A 13704-nucleotide genomic window follows, 5' to 3' on the forward strand; every position below is an offset into this window, starting at 1 on the left:
TGCTTCAAGTGTTTTATTCGCTTGATTTGTTTACCTGCTGTTAGTTGACCTGATATGTTCTTTGGGTTGCAGAATTCTGAAGGACCCTGTTCCCCTTGGAAAAAGTACACATTCACTCTTTTTTTTTCACATTTTAGGAAATATGCTTGCATTCCTTTGCAAACTTTCTGTTGGGAAGTATGACACATGTACCAATCCCTGGTCTTATAAATCCTTTTGAAAACCCATTGAAAAGCACAAAGGTTTATGCACACATGGATGTTTTTCAGTGTGAAATGTGTTTAAATTTACTTTGGCATGGGTCATATGTATCCAGGAATCTAAGAAGACAAGAAAATGTCTCTCTAAAGCAGCTGCTTTCACCATTTCCGATTCAGAAATTATCTTGCAAATGGGCATGTCAGTCTGAGTGATCACAGTCTCCATGGAGCACTCAGATGGAGGCATGTGGCCCTGCTGTGCCGTGCCACTTTTTCCATGTCCTCTGATGCAAAATGTGTCAGGATAACTGAGGGGGGGCGTTGGGAGTCGGGGGGACTGGAGGAGGTCAGTTAGAGCCTGAAGTAGCAGATTTGAGGGATATTCTGTGCAGTGACGTTAGCATGACGAAAATTTGACCTGGTCCTGTTAGTCATTAGACGAACGGGAGTCAGCTGCTTTTGGTGCATTTGACGTCCCTCTGCTCGTGCATTCTCATTGGCCATTTGTGCTATGCGTGTAAAAGGTCATGGGTCTTGGCAAGCATTTAAACAGGCACGAGCTGTAGACAAATTTAACTTTCTTATGCTGAATTTCAACAGACTCTTAAATCACTTTGTGCACATGGAATATTTGCGAAAAAGTGTGGTCTGTGTATGAACAAAAAACACTCGGATATCACTCCTTCAAAGGAGCATGTGGGTCGCAATCTAACACACACACACATTTACAGTACATCAAGGTCAGTGTCAGGTTGGTATATATAGAGCTCTTATGCGCTTCTCGATTTGTAGGACACAAAATAACTCTTCCTCGAGTCTAAGAGTTTGGCTCTGTCCTGCTCCATCAGCCCTTCTCTGCCCTAAACCTTGTTCCCTTCCTCTTGTCTTCATAGTTTAGATTCATGGTCTCTCATTAACAAAACAAGGCACATGCTTGCAAGTGCACTGGGACTGTGGAGGTGGCGGATGGCAGATATAAACCCTGCCCTCCCCCTCCCCCCATACCAAAGCCTTCACATCTGTGGCAGGCCTATAAAAGCCCTCACGGTCATGTTGTCACCGGTTGGTGGAGTTTAATCTGTGCTACTGTTGAGAAGATGAATAGTAAGGTTGGAGGGAAGGTCACAAACGAAGTAAGCACTTCCTCTTTGGCTTCTTTTCTAGAAGAAATGTCAGTGACGCTGTTGACCCACCACTCTCAGGCTTTGTTTTCACCACTCTTTCTTTCGATTTTCCTGTCTGTATGTGTTTCAAAGGAAATCCTTCTGAAACATCAGCAGCACCTGCAGCGACAAAGAGATGTCATTACCTACAGGATGAAGAAGCTGGTGGCCAAGCAGGAGGAGATAACAGTAAGTGCGTTATTTTGTTTGACTTACAAATGCAACACAAATTGCTTGCAGAGATCTGTCTCTAGTTAAGATATTTCCCACCTGGTTAGCTATTAGCCTGCGGCCTAATAGCTAACACCTGCTAAATCATACAGGGTGGGGACCACATGGTGAAAGTGGTGACTCTGCAATCAGTACTCTCTGTGCCTTATTCAGAGATAAGATAACATTTAATGAACATTTGCAAGGAGGGGCTGAATTCCTCGGGGTATTAAATCAACACAGGAATCTTGGTCCACCTTGTCCCTTCAGCGTCAGTGTCTGTGAACATTATGTTGCAAAACATCCCAAGGGTCACTGTCATATTCCTCAAATCACAATGCATGCCGTGTAACCTTCAAGATATTTTGTGGGTTTGTTTAGTTTGTTCAGTGCCTCACATTCATGATTTTAGCTGACGGCAGTGGAACATAGAGTTTGTCCTTGTACTTCTGAAGCACGTTCACCTCAAGGTTAAATGAGTTATGAATTCTGAAATTGAACATCTTTGCTATCCTGTCTAATTTTTTTGCATGTTGTGGTCCTTCTAGTTTGCCATTTTCCATCCACAAATTGTTTCCCATAAATTTGGCTTGTTTTTATTTATTGCACTCTGTAAAATCTGTGCTGCAAGAAAACTCATTTCATAACTACTTTACATGTTGTTATCACGTACTGTGGTCTAGAGCTGAAATGATTAGTCAATTAATCCAAAAGTCTTCTGGCAGAAAATTAATCTGCAACTATTTTGATAATTGATTAATCATTTAAGTAATTTTTTAAACAAAAATATATTTTAAAAAAAAATCCAGCTCCAGCTTCTCAGTTGTTAGTATCTAGTTTTTTTTCTTCATCTTATGTGACAGTAAATGGATTATTTTCATGGTTTTCAAAGTGGAGTTTGCTGGTTATGATTCACAAAAGAACATCCACACCAGATCATAAGTGTACAGTTGTCATTTGTAAACCATTACAAATGTATTTCTCTCACCTTAGAAAAAGACCAATGCAGTGAAGGAGAAAATCAGGAAGAAGTATGAGGACATGAAGCGGGTTTTGGATGAAGATCTTCGCATCACTCTGACCCAGCTGGACACAGAGCACGAGGCCACAGAGAAGTTAGTGGAGGAGAAGATAGAGGAGTGTTACCGCCTCACCCAGGAACTGAACCAAGAACTGGACAAGCTCAGCGCCCATGTGAAAAAGGACACACAAGAAATTAACATCCAGGTAGACCAAAGTTAGGATTTCAAGCATGGGACATATAATACGTTTTACTGTGTCTCACTCTCTTTCGGTGGAATAAAGCTCAGTGATTATGTATTCTTTTTATATCCTCTACAGAAAGCTGAAACAGAAAAAAGGTATGTTTACATTTCTAGAAATACATATAACTTCGTATATGTAAAGCTTAATACAAAATCTTTTTGTGTGAGGTAGATATCTCTCATTTGTGGCTTTAATAGGTCAGAGTACATCAGTAACTATCAAACATACCAAACATTTTGGTATTTTCCTTTTCAAAAGGGAAATACCAAAGGGGAAAATTAGAAGAAATTCAAGCTGTGTAATTTACCTGGTATCTAGTAGTCTACATAACTTACAGGTAGCAGTCAGTTTCCCACTTACTGAAAATCAACATCTTATTTTGATCAACAACATTTCCTTGTCAACTTGAAGGACAAATTTAAACTTTTTAACATATTTTGGACGATACATGATCATGCTCATACAACAAATTTCTAATCAAATGATATGCCGATTAAATTTGATGACTCATGTACATATCTTTTTATATTTCAATTTATTATTATGATAAATATTTGTCAGTGTGAATTGTGAATGTCTAATTTTTGTTAGTCCTCTAAGTTATGCGACTGGCATCAACTGTTTGTTCTGTTTGTATTTAGAATTTCTGAGACGCTGAAGTTGACTGACCCTGACCTGATTCAGGTGGACGAGTTTAAGAATGAACAGCTGCTGAGTCTTACTATCAACCTGCTGCTGTTCATCAGGTCCCAGGTCCCTGTCACCAAGAAACTGTTTCAGAGCTGTGAGTTCACCCTAAAAGACAGGTAGATTGACATGTGAAGGGGTCTTGCTTCCAGTTTTGTCAAAGGTTACAACTGTTACACTTGTGAGGAGAACATGACAGATCATTGCACTATGTTTTGTATGACACATTTCAAGTTTTCTCATGTCTCTCACACAGATGCTGCAGATGGTGTCCTTGATGCTGACACTGCTCACCCCAAGCTGATCGTCTCTCCCAAAGGCGACTCAGCCACCTACACAGACACCTGGCAGGATGTCCCTGACACTCCCTCCCGCTTTGACAACACCTTAAACGTGATCAGCCAGAAAGGCTCCAGCGAGGGCCGCCAGTACTGGGAGGTGGAGGTGAGTGGGAAGACCTACTGGGAGCTGGGGCTCACATACCCAAGCATCCCACGCAAGGGCCGAGAGGAGGACTGCTGGCTGGGCAGAGGCAAAGAGTCTTGGTGTGTGGAATACTTCAATGGAGACTACACTGCATGGCATGGCGGTGTCCAGCATGAGCTGTCTCTGCTGGCAGGAAAACAGTTCACTCGCATTGGGGTGTACTGCAGCTTCCCCGGGGGTTTGGTGTGCTTCCTAGGAGCTGATACCATGACCCCCCTCTACTGCTTCTGTGCTGGCACCTTCACGGACACCTTGCATCTAGCATTATGTCCCGGTCACGACAATGAAGGCACAAACTGGAAATCCCTGAAAGTGTGCGATGCTTCCCGATCAGCTCCTGTTCTCTGAGCCGGGGCAGGAATGCCTGGGGCAGAAAGGATGGGGCAGAGGAGTGAATGCATTGCACCGTGGGGCATGCGCATCAGATGCCTTATCTTACATTCTTATCTTATGACCTAACACCGTCACTGGAGACAGTAAGGAATTTTTAATGTCTCTTTCAATATAAGGTTACAATCACCAGTGATGTTGTTTATTTCCAGTCATTCATGCTTTTCTTTATAATGGACATACCAAACCTGACATAACGTTAGAGCTGTCCTTCATATCCTGGGAACGAAGGACGGAAGGATATTTTTAGAAGGTTTATTTTTAATGCTACAATGAGTCAGAATACCCAGATGACATAATGAAAAAGATATCTGATAGGACAGACCTGCTTTCAACAGGTGATCAGGATTTTGGATTTGCCTACCATTACTTCAACTTAAGGACTAAAGCTGTTCTATATATATGACAAAACTATTTTTATTATTATTATTACAAATCTCATGAAAATACCAAAAACAAACAATATGTTAGTCCACCGCTCAATACTTTTGAACTTCCAAAACCCTATCTTTAGCACACATCCCCAAAACCATTGTTTCCCCTGTATATCTTTTAAACTGAGTCAACATCATTGGTAGTATTTTCCAAAAACAGGTGGGCAGTCTAAATTTTATCATGCTATTCAAACAGCAATAAATAGCGCAACTGCTGGGGACCTGTGTTTATAGATGTGCAAGAAAAATGACACACAACTTAATACACAATAACTTATTTATGTTTAATACAATAAAATGTTTACATGAGCATTCCTCTGTTTTGAAGTTACTTAAACAAGGTATTGCCCCAACTTATAAAATATTGGGCCAGATTATAATTTCAATGTAATTCATTTTTCCAAATATTTTCAAATATATTCCTGAGGACAACAGCATTTAACACCGGAAAGCATTTAAAATTTTACCCCTCAAAATAAATTTTTTTTCCCTCTATTCAATTCCATTCCAAAACAAGTGGAGCAAACACTCCTTTCAGCACAGGTTGGGCACCACATCACTGATCAGAGATCCATGTGTCGAGAGGACTCAAGAGTTGTGGCTGTATTTGGACAAGAGTGGAGAATGCCAGTATTGATCGCACTCCTGGCACCGATAAATATTATGCGAGTGTCATTAAAATAATTAAAAATGACTGATAAAAAATACAAAGTGAGAAAAGGAGAGTGTGTGTCATAAGAAATAAAAGCTACTGCTGAACTTCCCCCCTAAATTACTGATACATGCAATCATGTGAATAATGTAAAAACATCACAGCAACAGTGAGAGTGTGTATTGTGGACATGTGGATTGTGTGTGTTCTCAGACTTGTCACCACCGGTAATAGCTGCCTCTGTGAATGACAGACTTTGGTACAATTAGAGTGTATTTGCATTAACAAACTTTGTGTAAACTGTAAGGACCAGCAAGTGCCTTCTATATATTCAAAAAAAAGATTTTCAGATTTTACAGTATAAAATCAATTCTATCAATTCATTTACTTAATTATGCAATACTGTTTTGAAAAAACTTGGAAAAGTGCACTGAGCACTGTAGAAAAATATATAATTTTTTTTATGATTTGGGTTTTTAATCATTCTAAAGCAAAGCTTAATTTTTTAATAACTTTTAAAATAGTAAGACACTGCTTGGTACCTGTCTTGTTACTATAGTGTAGAGTACGTTATGACAATGTACAACACTAATATACAGTAATATGATGTGGCATTTGTGCTTTGGGCCCCAGTCCAGCTTTACACTATGATATTTCCAAAATGAATGACAGTTCTAGACATTCTTAAATTCTCTATCTGCTGTAAAACTCCTGCAGCGTGAATCATATTATTCAGTAAAGATATTTAAGAGGAATGTCTAATTTTAAGTATTCCAAAAAAAAAAAAGAAAAAAAAAAAAGGGAAATTCAGAAAACTGATTTGTTAGACCCTGACTAATAAATAAGACAAGTGCATTATTTTGATCATTTGCAAATACACGAACTTCACCTTCTCTGGCTTGAACAACAAGCAAGTGAAGTCTTCAACATCACGCTGAGAAAACTGGAAAAGTTGCAAATGATGCTCGCTTTCATGGGGGTGGACTCTGTACTATGCACTTGACCCAAAATCTCATAGAACTAATCACTACACAGCAAAAGATCACACCTTCCTAGCCATACGTATATGAAATTCTTTAACATTACATTAACCCACTTCATGGGACATTAAAGAACCTGAGGATGCCAGCGTGCTGCTACCAACTTAAACTAGCTAGGAAGGCAGAGACACTGAGCCTTTGGCAAGAGCATCGTGACGTGTTTCTGCTCAGAGGAGTGTTGTCTTTTTCTTTTGTATCTTTTTTTTTTTGAAAACTGACAGCTGAAAACATTAAACACGGATAACTGAAAATGATCTGATCCATTTTCCAGATGCTTTTTTTTGCTTTTAACAATTCAGTGGACCAAGTTTGTAACCAAGGCAGGTCCCTCATCTCTTTATAGTGTAATAGTGATACACTATTGTAGACTCTACAGATGCAGATTTGTTATCAGTTTCTGGAGAGACTTCTCTCAGAACACCAAATGCCAATTCTATCAGTTACACAAAAGTTGGTTCCATGCAATAAATGCAAGTGCCAACGTTTGCCTGTCCCTGCTTGCTCCTGTCCAGTAGGTACAGTCTCTGTCAAGATCTATAGCAAGTGCTAGAAAATGGAGAGACACATATTCAGATATGATTCCCCAAACCCACAAAAACTGGCAGCAAATTTTCCGGGCTGGTAGAATAACATGGATATTTCACAATGCCTGTCGACAAAGATCAGATCAAATGTGACGCCATTATTCTGAAGAACAACCTGAAGAAGAGGAAGAAATTTCTCCATCAACACATGAACGCGGAGTGCCACTGTAAATATTTTTTTTTTCCCTAACAGAGTGCTGGTTTTCGGGCCCAACTACACATGCAAAATGTTAAAATGTGCTCCAGACGTGCAGTGTAATGCTGGGCCTGAATCATCCCTGAATGCTTTAACCGCTTAGCCGGTAACTGAAACAGTCAATCAGTCAGTCAGTCAGTCAGTCAGTCATTGTTGTCATACAGTACAGTCAGTCAGGTTGGCGGTTAGTTAAAATACAGTTCTTTCGTCAGCATAGAGACCACGCAGGGAATCTGCTTCTTCTCACTGAAGCGCGGGTCTTCGGACCACGACTCAAAGCTGGTGGCCACCATGTAGTTGACCCGTGTCAGGATCTGCATTATCTCCAGCTGCTTGCCAAACTCGTTGAGGACGTTGCAGAGCGCCTGGACAAACCAGGAGCCGCGTCCAGGGTTCCTCCATGAGTAATACCCTGGAAAAATCAACACGACTCAGCACTGAAACTATGCTCCAAAGTGTCTGCTCACTGATAAGGTAATGTTACACATCCAAAACACTTTCACTTCAACTGTTCATTTACGTGGCAATAAAAATATACACTTTAAAATGAGACTTCACTTCAAAACAGTGCTTTACCTGGCACAGTGGAGTAGGCAAAGAGGAAATCTGCCTCTACAGGGATCTTATGTCTCGGATTAGCATCCGTCTCCAGGGTGTCGTTTGGCGGACCCGAATCTGTCTGTATACCATCATCAAATTCGGAACCCCGACAAGCCTGGTGAAGTAAATGAAATGACATTTCATTGTGATCCTGAGTAGCTTTCTCAACGATGACCTGGTGAAGCAATTAAAACATTAACTGTTTTTAAAAACTGGGATGGGCAACATTTTACACAGTAACCATTATCTGTCCATGGGAAGCTACTGAAAGCCATTAGGATGACCATTTGGATCAAAGGTGGTTGACCTGACATATAAATCTATAAGATTAACTCAAACATTATCCTTACAAAGCATAGTTGTTTTTTTTTTTTAATCACAGCAACATTTATAAATGAAACTGCATACCTGGATGAAGAAGAGTTTTGGCTTTCCCACTAAGCTTTTGCACATGTCCCCCCTGAACAGCGAGGTCATGGTCTTGATGGGCATGGCTCCATCTGTGCCGTAGATCATGCCCTCCTCACCGTGGCTTAGCAGGATACAGGCGAAACACGAGCTGTCACTATGGTCTTCCTCCGAGGCTGACCCATACACACACAAACAAATACTCAGCTCTTAGCTCGGCTCGGGCCTCACTGTACCTCTCTAGAGTAAATGTGTAATCTCAATAACTTAATGGCGTCGCGTGGAATTCCTTTGGCCATTCGTCTTTTACGTTAATATTGAGTTGACGACCATTTGAGCTAACTGACTTGTACAAAATGTCAAGTGTCTGTCCTCAGGGCATCATTAATGGGCAAATGAAAATAAATTACAAACACTGTTAGATTTTGAAATGTGTTTGGTAAAACTTAAATTTTTGGATTGATGTTGACATTAGGGAAAAAAAAGAGTAACCAAAATCATTAGGATTTGTGAATTGAGCACAGTGAGTATCAACAATAATATCATGGAAATCCAGCCGTTCTATTTTCAAGACACTCAGTTGTCCAACTACTGACAAAAAAACTGTGTGAATTCTAAAGAACAGCAGTCCATTAAATGCTATATCGTATCAAACAAAAAATTTACAGTGGTTTCTACAGGCACATGACATGAGATGAGATGAGATGTGACCTTTCAACTTTTTAAGGAGTCATTACCATTTCTGCAATTACTTTTACAACAGCACCACCAGCTGTCTGACCTGGTGTTTCTAAGAAGAAACATACAACATCTGTTGAGAGGAACAATCTTGAATAGATAACAATGCATCTAAAAGAGTAATAATGTTTAACAGCACCTGACAGCGTGTGTATCAAAACTAATGAAGGGCTGAAAACAAATCTGGTATCAGTCCTGTGTCTTTGCCAAAAAAGTATCTGTGCTTCCAGGACTTTAAAACATAAATTTTCACATTCCCTCCACTAAAAATGATGTAACCACAGTGGTTTTTTATTAATGAGCTGCAGTAAAGATGTCATTATGTCACCATTAAATTGATTTATTTAGGTCTGACCAGTGGCTAGTGAGAGCTACAGAGGAGCAGCTGAGGTTTGGGTGAAGTTCAACTTGTCAGCAATCACCACATGACACTACAATATGCACTACACTACAATATGTTCATGTGTATTAATAAACACATTTTTATGATGGGCCTCCATCCCTTTCAGTCACTAGATCTGCCAGCGAGTACACTATGAAGCAGCAATCATTTTCTTTAACACTTTTCCAAGGTGCCAGCACTGAATGACAGAGGACTTACCTTCTCTGAGAAGACGCTCCATCTTCTCACACGTCTGATCATTGTAGACGAAGACGTCGAAGCCCAGGTTCTTGAAGCACTTGAACAGCTCACCTGCGTCTCGGTCCGTGCCATTGCGTACATTCATCCCTGTCGAAACAGTGTGCTTAGAATACACAGTCAAAATGTATTTAAATGTACAATGTGTTTGAAACGTATACGCTGTACCTGTCCTTTCATCAAAGTTTTTGTTGTTGATGATGATACACTTGCCAACTCGCTGGTGGCTCATCTTATACTGGAATGTTGGTGAAACAATTCTGTAATGGCTTTCAGAAGAGTAGTCCTGCTCCCGCGTCTGGCCATCCTTATTCTTCCTTCTAGTGGAGTCAGAAAGGAACAAAATATTCAGGAATAAACAAAACATAAATTAGAATTGAAATAAAAATGAAGAAAAAAAAAACCCAACATAAATGTAAAAATAACAAATGTACTGGCCTTTCAATTTCAAAAAGTGAATTTCGATACAGCCAAACATAACTTCTTAGATGCTACAAGTGAGAAAAGAAATACTCATCTTTAAACAGGTCAGCTCAGTAAAAACTTACTGTACATGGCAACGTTTTGTATGCCACAAGTTTTCTAAATTACATATTCTTGACTATTACAGAGCATGACAGCGTCTCTTAAGTTGAAATGTTTCTAAACGTAACAGTAACTTTAGCATAATTAAAAGTCAATACAAGTAAAACGTACATGACACTGAAAACACAGTGACACTGAACAACTTACTCAGACACCCAAGAGTACATACATTTTCAAATAAGGCATTAACGTCACGGCCAAATTTGGTCGCAGTAATCCACCGTCGGGTTAAAGAAGAAACTAAAACATTTTTGCTTAGCGCAGATTTAAAAAAAAAAATCAGAACCACATCAAAGTAGATTGACCGACGGGAAATCTTCCACGAGTTCCAACAGACCTGTCATATTTCCATTCTTTAAAAGATCCATCCAGATAGCTAAGCCCACAGTGGCCCACTGGGGGCTCACAAAAATCCATGCTTGTTCCAGAAGAGCCTAGTCATCAGGTTACTCAAGCACAGGAACAATACACAGCAATGTGGACCCACAGTCTCATACACATGCACTCACAGGCAGCACAGCCATATTCTAATAAACATGTGATCCAGAACTTTTTGAAGCCCCCCTCCCACCTCCAAATTGTGCCAACATACTGTACCAAACAATTGCGTGAGGGTGGGCAAAGAGCTGCACCTCTGTTCTGCTGTGGGCTGGGCCTGGCAGAAAGAGCAGCAGTTAGGAGGACGGCGAAGAGGAACATGAGGTGGTTCTGTCGGTCTTACCTGGGTTCGTCATTAAGCGCTACGCCACTCTGCATCTGAAACGCGTTGGTTTTGTCTCGTTTCTTTTTTTTTCCCCCAAAAGAGTATGTTTCTCCAGATCTGGCAGCTTAATTTTTGGCTGTGTGCTAGGATACTGACATGCTCTCTGTACTGGATGGAGACCTGACTGGGCCAGCGGGTGCTGAGGACAGGGGCGGCGCACTGTGAGCCCCCTGAGTCAGCAGCCTCGCCACCACACCAGCGCTTTCTAAAGGCCTATTCACACATGGCCCCTGCACCTCGATCCCTGCTGAGGTCAGACAGGGCAACAAGTTGTTCCTCTGCTGACAGGCACAGAATCCACCTGTACCGACATACATACTGTGAGTGCCTACCTACTTCAAACTTTACACTACATGGACAAGAAGGGGTGCCACCAAAAACACATTAATTCCTAAGAAAATCGCCACCTCACTCATCACCTTAACATACTACATGTAACTAAACAGTCTTAGTGATTAATAATTTCTGTCTTGGTTAAAGAAAGATCTGGCCTAAATCCAACCAGTGAAGGAAATACAGATGGTTATCATCATTGCCTTTATGATACAGTATACAGTTGCTTTACAGATGATAAAGCATGACAGGCATGATTTCAGAAGCATTGTATCGCAAGTTGATCTGTTTGTTAGTCACGTCCTTTTTCCAAAGTAAACGAAACACACCATCGTACTCTAGATAAGGCAATATCAGTTCTTCGTACCATTGTAGATATAGAGCCCATGTTTGTTATGAGGTAGCTGTGACTAAGCGGTTATGCAAAACACATATCACTCAGCAGATTAGGAATACAGCTTTTAAACAATGTCAGAGCATGCTAATTTTTTTAATATACTATGACATTATTTGTCTTTAAATAATCTGATGAAAAAAAAAACCCTTGTCTTTGATTAGTATAAATCTCAAATAAATGCTTCTTTTTTTTTTTTTTTTAATTGTTTTATGGTTTAAAAAATAAAAATCATCCATTGTTATCTTGACAGTCTGGGGTAAAAATCTAAAGATAGAGAGAGAGAGACGGATAGAGGACACAGGCTTTGTGTCTGGGAGAATCGTGGGTGACATATGTTCCTCCACTACAAAGGTTCACAGCACCACCTTGTGAGTCAGACTGGAACAAACAGAGGCTTTTCCCTCATGTCAACAATAACGATGCCTAGTTTTAGACCTTGACAAAACAACATCAGAAACAAGACACTGTAAAAGGTTCACACTCTATGATATCATAATGAATTTTTTTAGACCCTGATGTGGTACGGTCTAATTTTGAGCTGCCGCTTGAGGACTGACCCCAGTCCTAAAATTGACTTTAAGATTGTGTTCACGTTCCTTGCCCCATAATACTAATTAGACTATCCAAAAATAGGCTGCTGTGTCAGAACAAGGGTATGTATTTCTTATACAGAAATGTACAGAAGGTACAGATATGTTGATCTTACTGAAAGCACACTTCACAGTGTGAAGTTTTTGAAGTTTGTCATGTGTTCTCACTGTGATAAGAAAGTGTGTGAGCAAATAAATATGAGTGTCTATGAACATTTTGTTTATCTGAAAGCGGTGTAGCACCACAGCAATACTTTCGCAGCCATCACCTGAGAAAAGGTGGAATTATAAAATAAGACATATACGCAGCAGATTTGCTGTTAAAACAACGCATTTCTGTTTCTTCTAAACTGCAAAATGAAACCGTAAACAACACTGGAAGAGTACCAGGCTGTGAAAAGAGGAACAAGACAAACAACAAATTGCTGAGCAACCCCACAAGTGAGGAAGTTGAAACAGAAAGAAAGGCTGAAGTAAAGAAACAGAACAATATAGATAGAACTTTAATAGACAACCACACTGATTGCGGCTGCAAAACTGTCAAGCCAAACTATGTGCACAAATGAATTACAACAAATGTGAGGTTTCCCTCAGTAGGAAAGCTGAAAAGGAGGTCACCTTCCGAACAGCAGGAATCTCCCTCTGCGGTCAGGCTTGGCATCGGTCTGGTCTTGCGTCAGGTCCCCTTCTTCTTCCTCCTCCTCTTCATCTCCCAGTACAGTTCTCTCAACAGGTTCTCCAGCCATCTGCAGTTACCACATGTATTACACTTCAGCAAGTTGTGTAGTAAACTAACATAATTAGTTAAATCCAACTTTCTACTTGAGCTGTCCGATTAGCATAAACAAAAGTAATGCCCAGAGGCGCTAGCTTTAAATCAAACCACTTTTCAGCAGCCACCTTAGGATGAACTTACGTTACGCCGTTTTCCTTGTGTCGTGCTGTGTTATGTTATGTTAGAGTAGTTACTGCGCAAAAGTCTTTCCTTCTCCGCGGCTTCAGCCAAGTTTCTGTTCCTTCGATGTGAAAACTTAAGTTGAGAAAACGAAAGTACAGTCAGCGTACGCGGTGCGTGGTTACGTCAGAGCCGCGCGTCTCTCAGGTCTGCCACGTCTGATGTTGATACCGGCACGTGAGGACTTGTTGCACAGTCAGTCCTACGTGTCAGGTAAGGGAAACACCTGTAATCATCGTGATATAGAAGAGTGTAGCCTGGGCTTTTATACATATGTGCGATTAAAACTGTACACTATAGTAAAACAGCTGGCCCGTCACTCAGGGCTCTTAAGTCTCACGCGTTGAGCGTGACAGTCACTCTTTTCGGTCTTTTGTCACACACTCC

The 13704-nt window shown here is 40.5% G+C and overlaps 2 protein-coding genes across 2 annotated transcripts; one reads left to right on the forward strand and one right to left on the reverse strand.

Annotated features, from left to right (window-relative positions):
* Nucleotides 1–1240: 1240 nt before the first annotated feature.
* Nucleotides 1241–4360, forward strand: si:ch211-28p3.4 (zinc-binding protein A33). The gene is made up of 6 exons (XM_041029267.1): nt 1241–1333; nt 1457–1552; nt 2567–2800; nt 2915–2934; nt 3481–3623; nt 3783–4360. The coding sequence occupies exons 1-6, from the start codon at nt 1298–1300 to the stop codon at nt 4358–4360; spliced, it is 1107 nt and encodes a 368-aa protein (XP_040885201.1). The 5' UTR covers nt 1241–1297.
* A 739-nt stretch (nt 4361–5099) lies between these two features.
* On the reverse strand, nt 5100–13411 carry casp7 (caspase 7, apoptosis-related cysteine peptidase). The gene is made up of 7 exons (XM_041067343.1): nt 13279–13411; nt 12981–13108; nt 9863–10014; nt 9656–9784; nt 8317–8492; nt 7885–8023; nt 5100–7720 (listed from the first exon to the last, which is right to left on the reverse strand). The coding sequence occupies exons 2-7, from the start codon at nt 13106–13108 to the stop codon at nt 7494–7496; spliced, it is 951 nt and encodes a 316-aa protein (XP_040923277.1). The 5' UTR covers nt 13279–13411; the 3' UTR covers nt 5100–7493.
* Nucleotides 13412–13704: the final 293 nt, after the last annotated feature.

This window comes from Toxotes jaculatrix, chromosome 21 (genome assembly GCF_017976425.1).
Source record: "Toxotes jaculatrix isolate fToxJac2 chromosome 21, fToxJac2.pri, whole genome shotgun sequence".
In the NCBI taxonomy this organism is placed as follows: domain Eukaryota; kingdom Metazoa; phylum Chordata; class Actinopteri; family Toxotidae; genus Toxotes; species Toxotes jaculatrix.

Coding starts and splice junctions, on each gene's coding strand:
- si:ch211-28p3.4 (XM_041029267.1), top strand. CDS start 1,298: ATGAATAGTAAGGTTGGAGGGAAGGTCACAAACGAA. Junction 1,553..2,566: donor CCAAGCAGGAGGAGATAACA/GTAAGTGCGTTA, acceptor CTCTCACCTTAG/AAAAAGACCAATGCAGTGAA. Junction 3,624..3,782: donor CAAGAAACTGTTTCAGAGCT/GTGAGTTCACCC, acceptor TCTCTCACACAG/ATGCTGCAGATGGTGTCCTT.
- casp7 (XM_041067343.1), bottom strand. CDS start 13,108: ATGGCTGGAGAACCTGTTGAGAGAACTGTACTGGGAGATGAAGAGGAG. Junction 10,015..12,980: donor AGATTCCTGCTGTTCGGAAG/GTGACCTCCTTT, acceptor TGACTCCACTAG/AAGGAAGAATAAGGATGGCC. Junction 9,785..9,862: donor AAACTTTGATGAAAGGACAG/GTACAGCGTATA, acceptor CTGTTTCGACAG/GGATGAATGTACGCAATGGC.